Genomic DNA, 24009 nt, shown 5'->3' with positions numbered 1-24009 from the left:
CTGAAGCTGAAAGCTGGAGAATATAACCATTATTTGAAATGGAACTGATTGGACTGACTTAAAGGGATACTTCTGAATTTTGGCAATGAGGCCCAGAGTCAGATGAACTAGTGGATACCATTTTTATGTCTCTGTGTCCAGTATGGAAGTTACGAGGTAGTTTCGCAAGCCAATGATAACTAGGGTTAGCGCAATGCCTGGAAGTCTATGGGTATCCGCTACTGTAGCATGGCATTTAGTTTATGACGAGATTGAATACGGCAGCGTAGCCTAGTGGTTAGAGCGTTGGACTAGTAACCGGAAGGTTGCAAGTTCAAATCCCCGAGCTGACAAGGTACAAATCTGTCGTTCTGCCCCTGAACAGGCAGTTAACCCACTGTTCCTAGGCCGTCATTGAAAATAAGAATTTGTTCTTAACTGACTTGCCTAGTTAAATAAAGGTAAAAAAAAAATATAAAAAAAATGAAAGAGTGATGAGAGTTATAGCAGTAGTAGGTCTACTACTACTAAAGCATGGATTAAATATTCAATTTTTGGAATCACTGACGAATCAATTGATAAAATGACTGTGATATTGCAAAGCACCACTTGTGAAATAGGCTACGATTATGCATTTAAGCCAACTTCATAATGTCAAATACGATTGCGCTTACGACTTTAAGAATCATGTTTTCTCTGATTATTATACAATACCAATCCATGATTGCTGCCAATGGAGTGTCTGCGAGGCTGTACGACAAACTGCTCTTGGGTTCACCTTAGTTCGATTCCACTCCTATGCAACCATATTGCTGTGAACAGCGCAGCAGCAGCAATCGGCCTGTGTAGACCAGCGAACGGGAGTTCGTGGCCAGTCAGGGCATGACCATTAAAGGCACCGGTGTTATATGCATTCCATACATTGTAATACTGTAGATTTGATAGAGGGGAGAGAGCGATAGCAAGGAGAGAACACCACATTAAGGGGAAAGAGTAGGCCCTTGGGCTACAAACCTGAAACCAAGCATAAAGCCTAGACTGCAAACATGCACTTGATCCATGCTAGATCAACATGATAAATTAGACACACACTCTTTTAGAAAAAGATGCTATCTAGAACCTAAAACGGTTATTCGGCTTTCCCTATAGGAGAACCTTTTGAAGAACCCTTTTGGTTCAATGTAAAACCCTTTCCACAGATGGTTCAACATGGAACCCAACATAGCTCTACTTAGAACCAAAAGGGGTTATCGTATGGGGACAGGCGAAGAACCCATTGAGTGTAAACCGATGATGAGTGTATAAGATTGCCACCAGTAAGCATTTCATTGAACTGTGAAGCCTACACCACGTCTATCCTGTAGGACAAAATCATTTGATTGGATTGATTTGTACAGGCAAAATAGCCACTACAATGAAGGGTCTATTATAATAACTATGCATATGCATTGTGTGCAGTGACAATGAGTAAGGAAGAATATCGTCTGAAATATAGGCTAATCATGAATTATACTTGCGAACCACAACCAGTAGCGTATATGCGCCCTCGTCCCTGCAGAGAACAGCTCTTTTTGGAAATAACTCCTGAGAAAGAAAATGTTGGACACAAGATAAAATGGTGTTTAACAAAAACCCAGAGTAAATTTTCATGATGGTAAATATGAATCCTGAATGTAAAGAAAGCCCATATGGTTGAGTGTTCCCATGAATTGCCTCGAGACTATGCGTAAACGGAGCATTTACAATAAATCCAACCAGATCTGATAGCTGAAGTGAATGACATTATATATCAACGTGGTATGACGGCAAACTGAGAGATGTCATTTATCAAGCTCTCTTCTCCTGGGGGGGAAACATGGAGCAAAAAATATCGCAGCAAATGCTAAATGCTACAACAAACTCTGCGATGGGAAGGACACGCTGTAGCCTGGGATCGGAGGTTTTCAAGATCGCTGTTACATCTTCACAAGCTATGACCCTCCGGTACATTCGGGGGAAACAGCAGGCTGACAAAGTTTACGTCTTTCCCATGAAATCCAAAATTTATTTTTGATACTGTCGCAAAGCTAACTAAGAAGCAGCATTCCCCAAGTGAGGATCAATCAATCAATCAATTTTATTTTATATAGCCCTTCGTACATCAGATAATATCTCGAAGTGCTGTACAGAAACCCAGCCTAAAACCCCAAACAGCTAGAATGCAGGTGTAGAAGCACGGTGGCTAGGAAAAACTCCCTAGAAAGGCCAAAACCTAGGAAGAAACCTAGAGAGGAACCAGGCTATGAGGGGTGGCCAGTCCTCTTCTGGCTGTGCCGGGTGGAGATTATAACAGAACTATGCCAAGATGTTCAAAAATGTTCATAAGTGACAAGCATGGTCAAATAATAATCATGAATAATTTTCAGTTGGCTTTTCATAGCTGATCATTAAGAGTTGAAAAACAACAGGTCTGGGACAGGTGGCGGTTCCATAACCGCAGGCAGAACAGCTGAAACTGGAATAGCAGCAAGGCCAGGCGGACTGGGGACAGCAAGGAGTCACCACGGGCGGCAGTCCCGACGCATGGTCCTAGGGCCCAGGTCCTCCGAGAGAAAGAAAGAGAGAAGGAGAAAATTAGAGAGAGCCAAGATTTTCAAAATGTTCATAAATGACAAGCATGGTCAAATAATAATCAGGAATAAATCTCAGTTGGCTTTTCATAGCCGATCATTAAGAGTTGAAAACAGCAGGTCTGGGACAGGTAGGGGTTCCATAACCGCAGGCAGAAGAGTTGAAACTGGAATAGCAGCAAGGCCAGGCGGACTGGGGGCAGCAAGGAGTCACCACGGCCGGTAGTCCCGACGTATGGTCCTAGGGCTCAGGTCCTCCGAGAGAAAGAGAGAAGGAGAAAATTAGAGAGAGCCAAGATTTTCAAAATGTTCATAAATGACAAGCATGGTCAAATAATAATCAGGAATAAATCTCAGTTGGCTTTTCATAGCCGATCATTAAGAGTTGAAAACAGCAGGTCTGGGACAGGTAGGGGTTTCGTAACCGCAGGCAGAAACAGTTGAAACTGGAATAGCAGCAAGGCCGGGCGGACTGGGGACAGCAAGGTGTCAGCATGCCCGGTAGTCCTGACGTATGGTCCTAGGGCTCAGGTTCTCAGAGAGAAAGAGAGAACGAGAGAATTAGAGAGAGCATACTTAAATTCACACAGGACACTGGATAAGACAGGAGAAGTATTCCAGGTATAACCAACTGACCCTAGCCCCCCGACACATAAACTACTGCAGCATAAATACTAGGATGGCTTTCACTTCAGCAGTGTCACGTTCCTGACCTGTTTTCTGTTGTTTTGGTATGTGTTTAATTGGTCAGGGCGTGAATTTGGGTGGGTAGTCTATGTTTTCTGTTTCTATGTTGGTTTAAGGGTTGCCTGGTATGGCTCTCAATTAGAGGCAGGTGTTTGGCGTTTCCTCTAATTGAGAGTCATATTAAGGTAGGTTGTTTCACAGTGTTCGTTGTGGGTGGTTGTCTTCCGTGTCTGTGTATGTTGCGCCACACGGGACTGTTTCGGTATGTTTGTTCGGGTTTTGTGTAGTCTGTTTTCCCTGTCCGTGCGTTCTTCGTGTTACATGTAAGTTCTTAAGTTCTTAAGTTTAAGTCTGTTTAGGTCGGTTTGTTATTTTGTAATCATTCCGAGTGTTTGTTTTCGTGTTTCGTCTTTGTGTTAATAAATTATTATGTATGCACAACCCGCTGCACGTTGGTCGAATCACTACTCCTCCTCTTCGTATGAAGAGGAGGAGGAACGCCGTTACAGAACCACCCACCAAACCCGGATCAAGCAGCGGGTTAACGGACAGCGCACGAAGCAGGATTTATGGTCTTGGGAGGAAATCATGGAAGGAAAAGGACCATGGGCTAAAGTGGAAGTGAATCTCCGCCCATGGGAACAGCTGGAGGCAGCTCGGAGAGCAGAGGAAACTGGAGAGAGGAACCGGCGTTATGAGGGGACGCGTCTAGCACGGAAGCCCGAAAAGCCCGCAAGTACAACCCAAAAATTTCTTGGGGGGAGGGGTAAGAGGTAGTGGGTCTAGGGCAGGTAGGAGACCTGCGCCCACTTCCCAGGCTAACCGTGGAGAGCGGGAGTACGGGCAGACACCGTGTTACGCAGTAGAGCGCACGGTGTCTCCTGTACGTGTGCATAGCCCGGTGCGGGTTATTCCACCTCCCCGCACTGGTAGGGCTAGAATGAGCATTGAGCCAAGTGCCATGAAGCCGGCTCTACATATCTGGCCACCAGTACCTCTCCTTGGGCCGGCTTACATGGCACCAGCCTTACGCATGGTTTCCCCGGTTCGCCTACATAGCCCGGTGCGGGTTATTCCACCTCCCCGCACTGGTCAGGCGACGGGGAGCATACAACCAGGTAAGGTTGGGCAGGCTCAGTGCTCGAGGGAGCCAGTACGCCTACACGGTCCGGTATATCCGGCGCCACCTTCCCGCCCCAGCCCAGTACCACCAGTGCCTCCAGTTCGGGCACCACGCACTAAGCCACCTGTGCGTCTCCAGAGCCCTGTACGCACTGTTCCTTCTCCCCGCACTCGCCCTGATGTGCGTGCCCTCAGCCCGGTACCTCCAGTTCCGGTACCACGAACCAGGCCTATAGTGCGCATTGAGAGTCCAGTGTGCCCTGTTGTTGTTCCCCGTACTAGCCTTGAGGTGCGTGTCTCCAGGCCGGTACCACCAGTTCCGGCACCACGCACCAGGCCTACTGTGCGCCTCAGCAGGTCAGAGTCGGCTGTCTGCCCAACGCCGCCTGCACTGCTCGTCTGCCCAGCACCGTCTGAGCCATCTGTCTGCCCAGCGCCGTCTGAGCCATCCGTCTGCCCAGCACCGTCTGAGCCATCCGTCTGTCCAGCGCCGTCTGAGCCATCCGTCTGTCCAGCGCCGTCTGAGCCATCCGTCTGTCCAGCTCCGTCTGAGCCATCCGTCTGCCCAGCGCCTTCTGAGCCATCCGTCTGCCCAGCGCCTTCTGAGCCATCCGTCTGCCCAGCGCCTTCTGAGCCATCCGTCTGCCACGAGCCATTAGAGCCGCCCGTCTGTCCCGAGCCATTAGAGCCGCCCGTCAGTCAGGAGCTGCCAGAGCCGCCAGCCAGTCAGGAGCTGCCAGAGCCGCCAGCCAGTCAGGAGCTGCCAGAGCCGCCAGCCAGTCAGGAGCTGCCAGAGCCGCCAGCCAGTCAGGAGCTGCCAGAGCCGCCAGCCAGTCAGGAGCTGCCAGTGCCGCCAGCCAGTCAGGAGCTGCCAGAGCCGCCAGCCAGTCAGGAGCTGCCAGAGCCGCCAGCCAGTCATGAGCTGCCAGAGCCGCCAGCCAGTCATGAGCTGCCAGAGCCGCCAGCCAGTCATGAGCTGCCCTCCAGTCATGAGCTGCCCTCCAGTCATGAGCTGCCCTCCAGTCATGAGCTGCCCTCCAGTCATGAGCTGCCCTACAGTCATGAGCTGCCCTACAGTCATGAGCTGCCCTACAGTCATGAGCTGCCACTCAGTCCGGAGCTGCCACTCAGTCCGGAGCTGCCACTCAGTCCGGAGCTGCCACTCAGTCCGGAGCTGCCACTCAGTCCGGAGCTGCCACTAGTCCAGAGTTGTCCCTCTGTCCTGAGCTACCTCTCTGTCCTTAGCTACCTCTCTGTCCTTAGCTACCTCTTTGTCCTTAGCTACCTCTCTGTCCTGAGTTGTCTCCTCTATTGTGGTGCCTTAGTGAGGGTTCCTGGACCATGGTCGGGGGCGAGGGTCGCCACTCAAAGGACGCTAAGGAGGGGGACAAAGACAGTGGTGGAGTGGTGTCCTCGCCCACCGCCGGAGCCGCCACCACGGACAGATGCCCACCCAGACCCTCCCCTTGAGTTTTAGGGGTGCGCCCGGAGTTCGCACCTTGAGGGGGGGGGGGGTTCTGTCACGTTCCTGACCTGTTTTCTGTTGTTTTGGTATGTGTTTAATTGGTCAGGGCGTGAATTTGGGTGGGTAGTCTATGTTTTCTGTTTCTATGTTGGTTTAAGGGTTGCCTGGTATGGCTCTCAATTAGAGGCAGGTGTTTGGCGTTTCCTCTAATTGAGAGTCATATTAAGGTAGGTTGTTTCACAGTGTTCGTTGTGGGTGGTTGTCTTCCGTGTCTGTGTATGTTGCCCCACACGGGACTGTTTCGGTATGTTTGTTCGGGTTTTGTGTAGTCTGTTTTCCCTGTCCGTGCGTTCTTCGTGTTACATGTAAGTTAAGTTTAAGTCTGTTTAGGTCGGTTTGTTATTTTGTAATCCTTCCGAGTGTTTGTTTTCGTGTTTCGTCTTTGTGTTAATAAATTATTATGTATGCACAACCCGCTGCACGTTGGTCGAATCACTACTCCTCCTCTTCGTATGAAAAGTATGCTCTCTCTAATTCTCTCTTTCTTTCTTTCTCTCTCTCGGAGGACCTGAGCCCTAGGACCATGCCTCAGGACGACCTGACATGATGACGCCTTGCTGTCCCAAGTCCACCTGGCCGTGCTGCTGCTCCAGTTTCAACTGTTCTGCCTGCGGCTATGGAACCCTGACCTGTTCACCGGACGTGCTACCTGTCCCAGACCTGCTGTTTTCAACTCTCTAGAGACCGCAGGAGCGGTAGAGATACTCTTAATGATCGGCTATGAAAAGCCGACTGACATTTACTCCTGAGGTGCTGCACCCTCGACAACCACTGTGATTATTATTATTTGACCATGCTGGTCATTTATGAACTATTGAACATCTTGGCCATGTTCTGTTATAATCTCCACCCGGCACAGCCAGAAGAGGACTGGCCACCCCTCATAGCCTGGTTCCTCTCTAGGTTTCTTCCTAGGTTTTGGCCTTTCTAGGGAGTTTTTCCTAGCCACCGTGCTTCTACACCTGCATTGCTTGCTGTTTGGGGTTTTAGGCTGGGTTTCTGTACACCACTTTGAGATATCAGCCTATGTAAGAAAGGCTATATAAATACATTTGATTTGATTTGATTTGAAGGATTGTGGTCCTCTGGAGGGGATACACACAGGTCTCAGAATTTTACCCCTCGCTGGTGAAGCCGTTTCTGGAGCATTTTCCTCCCTCTGGGAGAAGCAACAGCCAGTTGGAGTTCATGGGTGGACATGCCTGGAACCACTGTGATGCCCTTTTCGGCCAGGATTCCCAGAAGTTGAGCGTCAGAAAAAGGGCCCACTTGCCTATTGGATATTTTCTCACTTCTTCTCAGGGAAATCTGTGTCGTGGGCGATTCACCTGGATCATCTGGGAGTGCGTGTATATCAAACGCTGGAACACGGGTCATCGTCTCCCTCGGGAGATTTCAGTGTCTGACATGACTAACCAACATGGAAGGCAATGCCCGTTGTTGAAAACTGTTGCTGTGGAACAACAAAGGTAAGTTGACATATAAATACACTCCAAGATTTACGCCCATTGTTTGAGAGAGAGGAAGGTGATTATTGCAAGAGTGAGCCCATAGGTTAAACGGCAAGCATGAGAAATGTGCATTATTGTGACGTGCTTATATGCTGTAAGGTAAATACTGTAGGTGAATGACATTCCACACTTAGCTAATAGGAAAGGGTAGAAGAAACAAGACACTATGCTGAGGATGACATGTTGGTTATTATTCCCACTATGCCTGTAGTATAGGAAATTAAGACCAGCCTTCCTGATTGAACTTTCATACTACATAATGTGTCCTCTGCAATGTCTCACTATGTTGCCCTAGGGTAAAAGTTGTTTCTCTTGTAGACTGCTGTTTTTGTAATTTAACTAGGCAAGTCAGTTAAGAACAAATTCTTATTTACAATGACGGCCTACCCCGGCCAAACCCGGACGACACTGGGCCCTGTGGGACTCCCAATCACGGCCGGATGTGATGCAGCCTGGATTCGAACCAGGGACTGCAGTGACGCCTCTTGCACTGAGATGCAGTGCCTTAGACTGCTGCCCACTTGGGAGCCCTGTTGCAGTACCTAATTGTTCCTCCTCCGACTATCTCCACAGGCCTTGGAGCCCTCATTACCAAAAAGGGTAAAATAGGTATCTTTTTTCAAACAAAGACATGCTCTTTCAAATTATAGAATTTCAACCCCAAAAATTTGAACAGCTTTCACTGTTGAGACGCACACCACTAAATTACTATTTGACATAAGCAGGATGATAGTTTAAGAGTGCGTAGACCTACTTACAATCTCCACAAAGACACACTATATCATGCTCATCAAACTGACTAATCAAGTTAGTGTCTAGGCATTAGGTCATGGAGCTACAGTATCACAAGTCTTCAGGTCTCAGGCAAGTTATTAAGTTACTTGTCTCCTCATCTGAACCACCTTTAGTTACCCTTCACCCCCCCTTTGACCTCCTCCTCGCAGACCCATCTGGATCATGGCATCAATGTGACCGAATAGGGTTTGGATTCGGAGCTCTTGCGTTAGCCCTCTAAGCTCACGCCTATCATTAAAGCTAATACCAGTGAGACTAATCGTGCGTCACCACACTACCTGTCTTGCTTCATGACAAGTTAAACTGAGGATGTTCTTGCTGATATTTTGTCTTATGTTTTTCACAAGAGCTCTCGCAAAAAATATTTTTGGATTCTGAACGATGACTAACATGCCCCATGCCAAATAGTTCTTGGGGAGCAGTAAACGTGAAAGCAAGAGTGCAAATCTACTAGGAGAAGATTAAAGGACACACACACTCATGTGATGTTGTACTGTATGAATATAGAACTGGCTGGATTGCTTCCAAACATATAGAGTCTAGCAAAGGCTTAAATAGGGAAGGTTTTTCAAGGTTATAGATTCCAAGGCAACTTTGTGAAATACAACCCCGGTAAGGACAAGTCAAGGTTCCTCTCAGGATTCACACCGAGCTCCCTATCTGTATTAATTTATCACCGGAAAAATGTGCAAGTCTCAAGATTATCGTAAACTTTAGATTTCCGACGATCCTCTCAGGTGTGCTCTCTCTTCAAAGGCTGAGGAGAGTCAGCAGAAAGCCCTGAAGTCTTCTTCAGCCTTGTAAATCTCACTTCCTTTTCCCAGTCTTTGACACCTCAAAACTGTAATAAAAATTCTTACTTCAGTATTTAAAAGGATTCATAAAGAGTGCATAAGAGTGCATGGAACCCTGACCTGTTCACCGGACGTGCTACCTGTCCCAGACCTGCTGTTTTCAACTCTCTAGAGACCGCAGGAGCGGTAGAGATACTCTTAATGATCGGCTATGAAAAGCCAACTGACATTTACCCCTGAGGTGCTGACTTGCTGCATCCTCGACAACTACTGTGATTATTATTATTTGACCATGCTGGTCATTTATGAACATTTGAACATCTTGGCCATATACTGTTATAATCTCCACCCGGCACAGACAGAAGAGGACTGGCCACCCCTCATAGCCTGGTTCCTCTCTAGATTTCTTCCTAGGTTTTTGCCTTTCTAGGGAGTTTTTCCTAGCCACCGTGCTTCTACACCTGCATTGCTTGCTGTTTGGGGTTTTAGGCTGGATTTCTGTACACCACTTTGAGATATCAGCTGATGTACGAAGGGCTATATAAATAAATTTGATTTGATTTAAAGGATTGTGGTCCTCTGGAGGGGATACACATAGGATCAGGTCTCAGAATTTTACCCCTCGCTGGCGAAGCCGTTTCTGGAGCCTTTTCCTCCCTCTGGGAGAAGCAACAGCCAGTTGGAGTTCATGGGTGGACATGCCTGGAACCACTGTGATGCCCTTTTCGGCCAGGATTCCCAGAAGTTGAGCGTCAGAAAAAGGGCCCATTTGCCTATTGGATATTTTCTCACTTCTTCTCAGGGAAATCTGTGTCGTGGGCGATTCACCTGGATCATCTGGGAGTGCGTGTATATCAAACGCTGGAACACGGGTCATCGTCTCCCTCGGGAGATTTCAGTGTCTGACATGACTAACCAACATGGAAGGCAATGCCCGTTGTTGAAAACTTTTGCTGTGAAAAAACAAAGGTAAGTTGACATATAAATACACTCCAAGATTTACGCCCATTGTTTGAGAGAGAGGAAGGTGATTATTGCAAGAGTGAGCCCATAGGTTAAACGGCAAGCATGAGAAATGTGCATTATTGTGACGTGCTTATATGCTGTAAGGTAAATACTGTAGGTGAATGACATTCCACACTTAGCTAATAGGAAAGGGTAGAAGAAACAAGACACTATGCTGAGGATGACATGTTGGTTATTATTCCCACTATGCCTGTAGTATAGGAAATTAAGACCAGCCTTCCTGATTGAACTTTCATACTACATAATGTGTCCTCTGCAATGTCTCACTATGTTGCCCTAGGGTAAAAGTTGTTTCTCTTGTAGACTGCTGTTTTTGTAATTTAACTAGGCAAGTCAGTTAAGAACAAATTCTTATTTACAATGACGGCCTACCCCGGCCAAACCCGGACGACACTGGGCCCTGTGGGACTCCCAATCACGGCCGGATGTGATGCAGCCTGGATTCGAACCAGGGACTGCAGTGACGCCTCTTGCACTGAGATGCAGTGCCTTAGACTGCTGCCCACTTGGGAGCCCTGTTGCAGTACCTAATTGTTCCTCCTCCGACTATCTCCACAGGCCTTGGAGCCCTCATTACCAAAAAGGGTAAAATAGGTATCTTTTTTCAAACAAAGACATGCTCTTTCAAATTATAGAATTTCAACCCCAAAAATTTGAACAGCTTTCACTGTTGAGACGCACACCACTAAATTACTATTTGACATAAGCAGGATGATAGTTTAAGAGTGCGTAGACCTACTTACAATCTCCACAAAGACACACTATATCATGCTCATCAAACTGACTAATCAAGTTAGTGTCTAGGCATTAGGTCATGGAGCTACAGTATCACAAGTCTTCAGGTCTCAGGCAAGTTATTAAGTTACTTGTCTCCTCATCTGAACCACCTTTAGTTACCCTTCACCCCCCCTTTGACCTCCTCCTCGCAGACCCATCTGGATCATGGCATCAATGTGACCGAATAGGGTTTGGATTCGGAGCTCTTGCGTTAGCCCTCTAAGCTCACGCCTATCATTAAAGCTAATACCAGTGAGACTAATCGTGCGTCACCACACTACCTGTCTTGCTTCATGACAAGTTAAACTGAGGATGTTCTTGCTGATATTTTGTCTTATGTTTTTCACAAGAGCTCTCGCAAAAAATATTTTTGGATTCTGAACGATGACTAACATGCCCCATGCCAAATAGTTCTTGGGGAGCAGTAAACGTGAAAGCAAGAGTGCAAATCTACTAGGAGAAGATTAAAGGACACACACACTCATGTGATGTTGTACTGTATGAATATAGAACTGGCTGGATTGCTTCCAAACATATAGAGTCTAGCAAAGGCTTAAATAGGGAAGGTTTTTCAAGGTTATAGATTCCAAGGCAACTTTGTGAAATACAACCCCGGTAAGGACAAGTCAAGGTTCCTCTCAGGATTCACACCGAGCTCCCTATCTGTATTAATTTATCACCGGAAAAATGTGCAAGTCTCAAGATTATCGTAAACTTTAGATTTCCGACGATCCTCTCAGGTGTGCTCTCTCTTCAAAGGCTGAGGAGAGTCAGCAGAAAGCCCTGAAGTCTTCTTCAGCCTTGTAAATCTCACTTCCTTTTCCCAGTCTTTGACACCTCAAAACTGTAATAAAAATTCTTACTTCAGTATTTAAAAGGATTCATAAAGAGTGCATAAGAGTGCATGGAACCCTGACCTGTTCACCGGACGTGCTACCTGTCCCAGACCTGCTGTTTTCAACTCTCTAGAGACCGCAGGAGCGGTAGAGATACTCTTAATGATCGGCTATGAAAAGCCAACTGACATTTACCCCTGAGGTGCTGACTTGCTGCATCCTCGACAACTACTGTGATTATTATTATTTGACCATGCTGGTCATTTATGAACATTTGAACATCTTGGCCATATACTGTTATAATCTCCACCCGGCACAGACAGAAGAGGACTGGCCACCCCTCATAGCCTGGTTCCTCTCTAGATTTCTTCCTAGGTTTTTGCCTTTCTAGGGAGTTTTTCCTAGCCACCTTGCTCCTACACCTGTATTGCTTGCTGTTTGGGGTTTTAGGCTGGGTTTCTGTACAGCACTTTGAGATATCAGCTGATGTAAGAAGGGCTATACAAATACATTTTGATTTGATGATTTGATTTGATAAGCAGTTTACAAAATATGAATTATTAATTTAGAATATTTTATAAATCAGTTAGAACCTATTGCTTAAATGTGTGCTTTTTATTTTGGCGCTTTCCAAATAGTTAGCTTATGAAATAAAACATTTTGAAAGCATAAACAACAGATCATACTAATGATGTGCAATAACAACAATGTACTTTCTTTTTTGTAATCTGTTTATTGAGAAGTTCACATAAAACGTAATAACCTCAGTTTCTGGCTGCTACCCCATTCCCAAGACTCGATAATGATCAGATCAGAGGTTTGATGCCGATACCTATTATATGGGCCATCGGTTCACTGTTTCTTGCGCAACCAGACACTGGTCCAAAATAAGCACATTTTCGGCTCATATCATATTACTATTTGTTCAGATACCAATTTTTATTTGGCTCTAGGATATGGTTCCCTAGAGAATGTAGCCTACACAGTTGCCATAAAGAAGGTCATTACGATTCCAAAAACAAGTTCAAATCCTCCTAAAGGTAAGCCAACGCTTATCTAAGAGTATTTCCACAACGGGTTTTGAATGGATGTCTTCCACCGAGGTAAGCTACTTAAATAGTTCAACCGTACCAGGTAGAAAAAAGAGATACGCTCATCATATTATCAATGCCAAGTAACGAAATGATCATTCAGCCTACATAATACAAATAAATGCAAGTTAGAGTTATTGAAACAACGATTAGTATCAAATACAACACCAGCAGATTAAATCACAGGCCAATTCCCCACAATATTTTCCCAACGAACATGGGATTGAAACCGGTGACCCTCCGGTGTGTGCATTATTTTAATGAACTCATCCACCTGGTCAAATTATGTCAGCATGACAAAACATTGAGGTGAGGGAAATTTGTGTTTTTCTAAGGTGAAAGTAAAAAATACAAGTATTGGTATATTCTTTTGTAAATGTTTCAATTATGGGAGTATCGATTAACAACTATGTTTGTTGAAAAAAGGAAAGGGAGAGCTATATTTCACACCTAGGTCATATTGTACAGAGACATTGCCACTGTCAGTATCCAATAAATTCCAAGCTCTTTTGTGCTTATCCTATAAAGAGCTTAATTTCCTGTTACAAAAGGAATATGCTACTAGCAAAAATTGTGACAACCAACCCCATACTATGTGGCATCCAAACCGCACGATGGGGCTGGTTGTCACATGTGGACAGAGTGTGTTTGATGGCTTATAACTTGATTTTACAATACAAAATGGGCCCCATTTCCACCCAACACCTTGGTCTTTCTCCTAATATTTAAAAAAAGTATTGAAATACACACAAGAGTAATGACATCCAACCCCAGTCTCCCCTATCTGCTGTTATTTTGGTATAGTTGACTGACTTTAAAACAAGTGTGCAAAAGTCTGGTACAGCAAACCTATCAAAGGAAATGTCAGCTTTCCCATTGGGTAGAAGAGTCCCTTCATGGAACAGAATGACAGATAAAGAGCAGGTGTTCTCAGGTGTTCTCCAAAGGGCACCAATCCCTCTAGCAATAGAGCCTGTGTTTGACACATCTGCCAAGCCAGAACATGACCTCCAGCCTAGCAGTGAATGCAGCTAAAACGACCTAACCATACAGTGCAAAGCTAGCAGTAGCCTATTGCACCATGGATCAATACTGACCAAATTGCTTTACTTTATCTCTAGATCAAATGTTCTGTGTCACGTGCGCCGAATACAACAGGTGTCGACTTTATCGTGAAATGCTTACTTAATATGGATCCCTTCACGCGCCAATCCCTTTAGCGGGATCGATTTGACAACATCCAGAGAAATGGCAGCGCGTCAAATTAATTCATTCACGAAAATATGTGTAATACATCAAAATAAAGCTTAACTTCTTGTTAATCCAGCCGCTGTGTCAGATTTCAAAAAGGCTTTACGGCAAAAGCAGCCTCTGAGGACAGCGCTCCGCATACAAACACATGAAATTAATTTTTCAACCAGGCAGGTGCGACACAAAAGTCAGAAATAGCCATATAATAAATGCTTTACCTTTGAAGATCTTCTTCTTTTTGCAATCCCAAATGTCTCATTGACACAATGAATGGTCGTTTTGTTCGATAAATTCCTTCTTTATATCCCCAAAATGTCCATTTATTTGGCGCGTTTGATTCAGAAATACACCGGTTCCAACTCACCCAACATGACTACAAAGTATCTAATAAGTTACCTGTAAACTTGGTCCAAACATTTCAAACAACGTTCCTAATCCAACCTCAGGTATCCTAAAATGTAAATAATCGATACAATTTAAGACGGAATAAACTGTTTCTAATACCGGATAAAAACAACGTGAAGCGCGTTCCAGTTCACGCACACCAAAACAGTAGAGTCCACCTGGAGTGACATTACAATGAATAGTACTACTTCTTCATTTCTCAAAAGAAAAACATTGAACAATTTCTAAAGACTGTTGACATCTAGTGAAAGCCATAGGAACTGCAACCAGGTTCCTCATAAATAGGGCTTCCCATAGAAAACAATTGGGAATCCTATGACCTCAATTCTTTTCCCCCCTGGATGGTTTGTCCTCTGGGTTTCGCCTGGCAAATCAGTTCTGTTATACTCATAGACATTATTCTAACAGTTTTAGAAACATCAGAGTGTTTTCTATCCAAATCTACCAACTATATGCATATCCTAGCTTCTGGGCCTGAGTAACACTTTGGGAACACTTTTCATCCGGACGTAAAAATACTGCCTCCTAGCCTTAAGAAGTTTTGCCAACAATGCAGAGTTAAAAAGCAAGACAATTAGCTAATAATAATTACAAATACTAACACAATATATACCAAGTCAATGTGCAGGGTACGAGGTAGTTGAGGTAATACAGAATTTACATATAGGTATGGGTAAAAGTGACTAGGCAATCAGAATAGATAATAAACAGAGTAGCATCAACGTATGCGGAGAGTGTGAAAGCGTGTGTGCGTGTGTGTGTTGGAGTGAAAGTGTGGGTAGAGTCTAGTGAGTGTACATAGAGTCAGTGTAAGAGTCACTGCAAAAAAGGGTCAATGCAATAGTCCAGGTAGCCATTTGATTAACTGTTCAGCAGTCTTATGGCTTGGGGGTAGATGCTGTTCAGGTGCCTTTTGGTGTATTGTCATTCAGTTTTTGCCCGTCATTTCAGTGCAGTAACATGAAAGGCACAGAACATGAAATTATAGTTATCATGTAGAAAATATATTAAATGAATCTCCTATTTACTGAATTACACATTTAGTTTGCTACCTGTCGTTAATTGTTAAACATTACTATGCATCATTACTATGCCAGTCAGTGAATTTTCATTGTAAATTCATACAGTACAGCCAACCTTTCTTTTCCCCATCTCCAGAAGAGGGCACTGGAAGTACAACTCTACTGGGCTAGAGTGCCCAATGGCAAAAGGATAGGAATCAGCCATTGCAAGATTATAAATGTCATACATACAGCCAATAAAGTAACAGTTTTAAGGTTTTACTTCATGAGAGAACTTGAACACAGAATAGTAAAATGTGCCAGGGCAAAGCAATCTCTCCTCAATATTGTCCAAGACAAGAGGGTCTGTAATCTCAAAATTGCATGAGTATTTTGTAGGGGAACAGAAAAAAATAGGCCTAATGGCTAGACTTTATACACTGAATTTAGCTGATCATTTGGCAACCTCAGAGTGTACCCCAAAAACACTGGTGTAAAGTACTTAAGTAGTACTTATAGTATTTTTACTTAAGTCGTTTTTTGCGGAATCTCTACTTTTACAATTTATATTTTTGACTACTTTTACTTCACTACATTCCTAAAGAAAATTAAGTACTTTTTACTCCATACATTTTCTCTGACACCCAAAAGTAATTGTTACATTTTGAATTCTTAGCAGGACAGGAAAATGGTCAAATTCACACACTTATCAAGAGAACATCCATGGTCATCCCTACTGCCTCTGATCTGGTGGACTCACTAACACATGCTTCATTTGTAAATTATGTCTGAGTGTTGCACTGTGCCCCTGGCTATGCGTAAATAAATTAAATAACAGAAAATGGCGCTGTCTGATTTGCTTAATATAAGGAATTTGAAATTATTTATACTTTTACTTTTGATACTGAAGTATATTTTAGCAATTACATTTACTTTTGATACTTAAGTATATTTAAACCAAATACTTTTAGACTTCTACTCAAGTAGTATTTTACTGGGTCACTTTTACTTGAGTTTTCTATTAAGGTATCTGCCCAAAAGAGGAGCTACTGCCTTTTACTATATCTCTCATAGCCCACTGATGATGGAGACCATTCAAGTGAACAGTGATGTTTAATAGCTGGCCTATACATCTACACTGAACAAAAATATAAACGCAACATGTTAAGTGTCGGTCCCATGTTCCATGAGCTGAAATAAAAGATCCCAGAAATGTTCCATACGCAGCACAAAAAGCTTATTTCTCTCAATTTTTTTGCACAAATTTGTTTACATCCCTGCTATTGACCATTTATCCTTTGCCAAGATAATCCATCCACCTGACAGGTGTGGCATATCAAGAAGCTGATTAAACAGCATGATCATTTCACAGATGCACCTTGTGCTGGGGACAATAAAATGCCACTCTAAAATGTGCATATTTTGTCACACAACACAATGCCACAGATGTCTCAAGTTTTGAGGAAACATGCAATTGTCATGCTGACTGCAGGACTGTCCACCAGAGCTGTTGCCAGAGAATTGAATGTTAATTTCTCTACCATAAGCGAGGACATGTATGGCGTCATGTGGGTGAGTGGTTTGCTGATGTCAACATTGTGAACAGAGTGCCCCATGGTGGTGGTAGGGTTATGATATGGGCAGGTATAAGCTATGGTCAACGAATATAATAGCATTTTATCTATGGCAATTTGAACGCACAGAGATACCGTGATATAATCCTGAGGTCCATTGTTGTAACATTCATCCGCTCCAATCACCTCATGTTTCAGCATGGCACGGCCACATGTCGCAAGGATCTGTATACAATTCCTGGAAGCTGAAAATGTCCAACTTCTTCCATGGCCTGCATACTCACCAGACATGTCACCCATTGAGCATGTTTGGATGCTCTGGAACGATGACAGTGTAAAGAAGTTGGACATTTGGAAGTTGGAACTATGACAGTGTGTCCCAGTTCCCGCCAATATCCAGCAACTTCGCACAGCTGTTGAAGATGAGTGGGCCAACCTTCCACAGATCACAATCAACAGCCTGATCAACTATGGGGAGATGTGTCACGCTGCATGAGGCAAATGGTGGTCACGCCAGATACTGTCTGTTTGTCTGATCCACACTATTCCCAGTCATGTGTTAGCCATCAATAAGGGCCTAATGGATTTATTTAAATTTACTGATTTCCTTGTATGAACTGTAACTCAGTAAAATATTTGAAATTTTTGCATTAACATTTTTGTTCTGTATAGTTTGAGGGCAAATCACATGCAAAACTTAACTTCATCTGCCACACAAGCAAATACTTTGAACTCTTACCAAAGCCTCAGGATTATAGTCTATGCGTCATACTTTTAAAATATTGTTTTGCCCGGAATGTGCCTCCTAAATGCATGCTTTAATAAAACAGTTGCTCATAGTCATAGCACCATGGTTCATTTTTCAGTGTGCAAGTGCCTCCCATACAAATTAGATCTGAGGAGTCACGCACTTGACGTAGGCAGGAAGCAGAGGCTCGGCGTGTCACTGCTGCACGTAGTGCGCAGCGTGACTGACCAAGTCCTCTTCAAATAATCATGTACAAGACATTTTGAGATAAAAACGCGCACGTAACGACGACTCACCTTTATTTCGATAGACACAAACTGGAGTTTTTAGATAACCTACATGAGTAAAATGCGCTTCTAAAACCGGGAATTCTCATGTTCATCGTATTTGGCCACAGTGGTAGCATGAACGCATCACATCCAGAGGCTCAGCCTCATCTCGGAACACCTTTTGCCTCGCTGTCATCGGAAGGCTGTGGCAAACCTTTGAGAGGGGAGGGAAAGCCGCAAGTGTATATCAGAATGTGTTTAATCTCTGTTTAGCAATGGAAGTTGCTGGAATTGGTGAAGGGGCAGTGGATACGCGTGGATATCACTGGACACCGAATAAGCTTGTTCTCGAAAGAATTCTTGGCGTTGCATCCTCGGTTACTTTTACAATGTCAAAATCAAGGAGATCCTCTTGAGGCTTGAAGTATGCACGGACATTGGCACATCAATCAAAATCGCCTATCAAGGCACAATATTTACCCGTTTGTATCCATCATTGTGAATAATTTAACTTAATACACCTGCTGTCCTCAATGAAATATGGGCAGAACCAAATGTATTTCATAGCGCATCAAATGAAAAGTCGTTATACGGTGTCTCAACCAGATTTACGCTGAATCCAGCTGCGGAACGGCGGGAACTGAGTTCTGACCATCTGCATCTCGCCTTGGGAAGAAGCTGTCACCATCGAAGTGGATATGTTGACATTAACGTGAAGATGGGTTTAGTTTTCGGTCTCTTGTGGCTGTTCAACATATTTTTGGAGGGCATTCATTGCCAAGGAGTGTATGGTAAGCCAATGCATTTCTAAATACCCAACAGCTATGATTAATACCAACTTGACCTTGTGAAAATTGAGTCGAATGCAAGATATGTTGTACAGTGTATCTCTTTTTCTGCAGGCTATAATAGCCTATGACTCGCCCACAATGTAGTAGATTACAACAGGTATGTATGTCATCATTACATTTAAAGACGGTGGCTCGCCCAAACCACAGGTGCTCTCAAGGCATTCGGCTATTTGAACCAAGGTAGCATTGACACTGTTTCCGAGCGTCTAAAAAGATGCATCTCATCATCAGTGGTGGTGTTTATATTCCGCTACCGTGTTTGTGTGTGCGTTAAAGCGACTGGTTTAACACCAACCCACGACCGAGTGTGGAGCCTCAATCTACCACCCACGGCAGCACAAGCCTGGCAAAGGCACCAACCTCTAATCTGATGTATAGAGCTGGTGGAATTTGATGGAATCCTGTCCTTAGACCTATATATCTAAATGTTGGATTCAATCACATCTGAACGGTTAGAGAAAATGATAGCCTATATTGTACGTCGAAGGTTGAAATGTGAGAATAATGTTATATGAGCAATAATGTCATTGTGGTCCTTTTTAAAACCAACACCTAGAAATGGTCTTGAAATAGGGTTTCATTGCCCCATTTTCTTTACCGATTTAATAATCATTAGCTCAATGTCGTTCCCAGAGACTAATACTTTGACAAAATCCGATTACTGGCATTGAAAATTTGGCACCCAGAATCTCGTCAGTCCATGACTGCAACTGGGGGGGAGGGCTATTCCTCATTTGGTGTCATATTTGATCCAATGTTCAACTTAATGCATGATCAAATCAAAATGTATTTATCACATGCTTTGTAAATAACAGATGTAGACTAACAGTGAAATGCTTACTGACAGGCCCTTCCCAACAATGCAGAGAGAAAGAAAATACAGAAATAATAGAAAAGTAATAATAAATACACAATGAGTAACAATAACTTTGCTATATACACAGGTACCGAGTGGATGTGCAGTGGTACGAGGTAATTGATGTGGATACTGTATGTACATATAGCTTGGAATAAAGTGACTAGGTAACAGGATACATAATAAACAGTAACAGCAGGCAAAAAGGGGCAATAGACTGGGTAGCTATTTGGTTATTTAACTAACTATTTTGCAGTCTTATGGCTTGGGGGTAGAAGCTGTTCAGGGTCCTGTTTGTTCCAGACTTGGTGCATCGGTACCACTTGATTTAAATACTATGGTGGCCAATAGCCAGCTGCCGGTGGTGGGCTTGAATCAGGGGCACTGCCTGTGGTTATGGGGTGAGCCGAATGCATGATCACCTGTGCCATTAAGGTTCAGACCTCTCTTGTCATTGACTGTAGTCCACTCACATACAGGGAGTATACATTAGGACTATCCAACCACTGCCGCCAATGTAGCAATTGATGGAGAACAGCTGGACCACGGCTTGAATAAGCTATTCTGTGGGTACAGGTCGAGGGCACTACCAACAAGTTCCAGACTTTTGTCAGAAGCTGTAGTATACATTGCTCACTCACAGGGAGGCCACAGTATTGTTTTGCTATATGTTACATGTGACCCAACCTTTATGAGTGGTTTCCTACTGGAATGTGGCTGACTATTATTATTTTTATTCAGGTTTTTTTTCAGATACAAAGTAACTTTGGGGTACAAAAAAACAAATGTGCATTTATTCCTGTCTTCCTATTCCTCTCCCCTCAGCAGTCCCTACCCTTGTTGTAATGGGACTATCTAGGCCTAGGGTACCAAGTCTAAAAAGGGGCAACCAACATTGTTTCTAACAATGTAGGAGTCCATTAATCAACTATTTGAATGCACTGAAAACAGCATTTATTGTTAAATGTACACATTAATGCATTGTGTTCATCTACAAAATAAAAACATTTAGTTGAACTTAGTTTGCACAATTTCCAAATTTAGAGTATATATAAAAATAAAAAAAACAACCAAAACTATCTGACAGGGTAGTATAAATATAGTGAGAAAATACTAAACATGCAAAACAGATTCAATAAAAAATACTAAGATATTAATAAAAAACAAACAGGAAATTGGTCCATGATTTACCTTCGACAGATTTTGTGAATATACAACGTAACGCAAAATACTTCTCTATGGCATTAATTTTAAAAGTGATTAAAATTAGAAAGTTATGATTTCTGGTTAAAGTCACTCTACATTCCTCCACAATAGGGTGTTATACCAACGTATATGCATCCATTAAACAAACAGCTTGCACATTCCAAATAACTCGCCTAAAAACCAGTCAGATCATAGTCAGTTGGAAATTTAGAAATCTGATCGCAAATATTCTAAAATAAAGAATTAGGCCATTGAGGTAGTGATGCCTAACTCTAGCCTCCGTGGTGGTCTATGAGCAATTTGATGATCCTGTTGATGCAGGAATGCAAACTTGTAGTGTATTCAAGGTTTTTAAAAGGCTTCTAAAGTGTGTAATTTCCGCTTAAAAATGTTAGACTTTATATGCCCTAATGAAAAATGAATCAACCCCTATAAAAAAGGGTTAATTAATTATAATCCACAAAACAATTCACATTTCCTGCTTTGTGAAACTGTCTCAAATTAAGATAACTTTTATTTTATTTTTTTGTACAGTGAATACATAAGGAATCACTGTAGGTTGCAACATTGTTAAATGTCTGCAAATCTTTAACTCTAGGAACATTTTTATATGTAGGCAAAAAAATCTACATTTTTCCCCCCTCACAGACCAGCTAAAATCATTAATACTCACTCCTTGGCCCCAAATTGCAATATTACTGCATTTAGATATGCATAGTGACTGTAATGGATTCAGAGGCTTTGACGGATAAAGGTACACCTTAGCACTTTCATTTGGTTGGTCTGAAAGCAGGTACATTTTTAATCAGTCTTTTTTAAATTCTCATTTTGTGTTTTTATTGAAGATCAAGTAGAAATGTAAAGTTAAATGAACAAAGACTTGAATTAATTGTCAACCTGGAAGGATATAGTAGTGCTAATGGTTACCATTGGAGTGCTGGCACGAGTGTAGTGTCAAATCTTACCAGAATTTGTACATGCCAAATTTACATAGGTTATATGTTCATACCTTGTTAGGAAGTCATACATTCTTTAAAGCTGTGTAGCGTTGAGACTTTTTTTTGTAGAAAACTAAGATTGTGATTTTTACTGTGTCTTGTAGTGTTCAGTATTTTACTGCTGTCACAGTAGGCATACATCATTTACATTTGCTCTGGAGAATGAGATTTAATTGCACCTCACTTTAAATGCAGTCTATCAAATCTCTGCAGCATTAAAATATAGTTGTATAGCTTTCCTTTTCTTTCAATGCTTTTGAAGTCTACAAAACCTTGAACATGCCTGCTCAGTGGGTCTTCATGGCCTAGACCCGAATTTGACTTCTAAGCTATTCAAATTAACGTTGATTGCAAAAGATGAGGATTTTGTTTTTGCATTTAAGTTCTTATTTCTTTTTCCACAGATGCCTTCACAATTATCTTGCATCCAGGCCCCCTCATTCTCTAGCAGTGGGACTGGGAACCATATTCAAATGAGTCCTCTCTCACCCACCTGCTTCTATCTATCCTACAAATTCTCAGAGGGGTAGACTTGATCCATCGGTCATATACTGTGTAGCCTCAGGTCCAGCCTCCCTTCACTTGGGAGTATGGTTACGTGAGACTATAGACACTATGTGACTGAATAAAAATTAATTGAAAAATTAATTGACTTCTCTACACATCTTGAATCCTTTTCACGGTACGATGACGTCACCTCTGCCTCATAGAATCGACACAACTTGCAATTCGTAACCACGGGCTGCAGAGATACCTGATTCCCCAGTCACATTCACTTAGTTAATTGCCTAGAGAACATGCTGCAACGAATAGAAGTATACGCTCCTATATGGAGCGTTCGGCTCAGTTCAAGTAAAAATAAAGCATTTCTCGAAGGCATCCGATCAGTCTGCAGTCTTTCAGTGGGTGGTGTGAACATTGACCCCTGAGACTGAATGCTTCAAGTAATTCTTCCATGCTTTCCACTACCGTATGCCTCCTTTGTGCTGTAGTATGGTACTGTAGGTTAAATGAGCTGCAAACTGGGGAATCAAAATGTCCCTTTGATAATTTCCATTACTCTTTTAGATGTGATGAGGCGGTAATGTACTTTAGCTACAGAAAATATAGTTCTCACAGTATTTAGCCAGCCAAATGACCGCAGTTTCCCGAATATCTGTTCAAATAGCAACAAAAAAACATACTAAGTGTACAAAACATTATGAACATCTTTCTACTATTGAGTTTCACCCCCTTTTGCCCTCAGAACAGCCTCAATTCATCTGGGCATGGACTACAAGGTGTCAAAAGCATTCCACAGGGATGCCAGCCCATGTTGACTTCAACGCTTTGGGTGGTGGACCATTCTTGATACACACGGGTAACTGTTGAGCGTGAAAAACCTAGCAGCGGTGCAGTTCTTGACACACTCAAACCGGTGCGCCTGGCACCTACTACCATACCCTGTTCAAAGGCACTTAAATATTTTGTCTTGTATATTCACCCTCTGAATGGCACACATACACAATCCATGTCTCAAGGCTAGAAAATCCTTCTTTAACCTGTCTCCTGCCCTTAATCTACACTGATTTGAAGTGGATTTAACAGGTGACATCAATAAGGGATCATTGCTTTCACCTGGATTTACCTGGTCAGTCTCTGTCATGGAAAGAGCAGGTGTTCCTAATGTTTTGTATAGTGTATTTACAGTACCAATCAAACATTTGGACACCTACTCATTCATTTGGACACCTACTCACTCATTATTTTTACTATTTTCTACATTGTAGAATAATAGTGAAGACAAACTATGAAATAACACATATGCAATCATGTAGTAACCAAAAAAGTGTAAAACAGATTTAAATATATTTTAGATTCTTCAAAGTAGCCACCCTTTGCCTTGATGTCAGCTTTGCACACTCTTGGCATTCTCTCAACCAGCTTCAATGAGGAATGCTTTTCCAACAGTCTTGAAGGAGTTCCCACATATGCTGAGCTTAAATAGCTCTTACACAGCCTGGAGGTGTGTTTTGGGTCATTGTCCTGTTGAAAAACAAATGATAGTCCCGCTAAGCGCAAACCAGATGGGATGGCGTATCGCTGCAGAATGCTGTGG

At 43.0% G+C, this 24009-nt stretch overlaps 1 protein-coding gene across 1 annotated transcript in view; it reads left to right on the top strand.

Moving 5' to 3' along the window:
- Positions 1 to 18511: 18511 nt before the first annotated feature.
- LOC129812542 (MAM domain-containing glycosylphosphatidylinositol anchor protein 2-like) overlaps positions 18512 to 24009 on the top strand; it is a 279019-nt gene continuing 273521 nt past the window's right edge. Inside the window, exon 1 of the mRNA XM_055864183.1 lies at positions 18512 to 18791. Within this exon, the coding sequence (XP_055720158.1) occupies positions 18719 to 18791 (73 nt within the window). The 5' untranslated portion in view covers positions 18512 to 18718. The remainder of the gene's footprint in view (positions 18792 to 24009) is intronic.

This window comes from Salvelinus fontinalis, chromosome 16 (assembly GCF_029448725.1).
Source record: "Salvelinus fontinalis isolate EN_2023a chromosome 16, ASM2944872v1, whole genome shotgun sequence".
Taxonomy (NCBI): domain Eukaryota; kingdom Metazoa; phylum Chordata; class Actinopteri; order Salmoniformes; family Salmonidae; genus Salvelinus; species Salvelinus fontinalis.
Note: the sequence above shows the minus strand (reverse complement) of the source record. Positions and strands in the feature narration are given on the sequence as shown.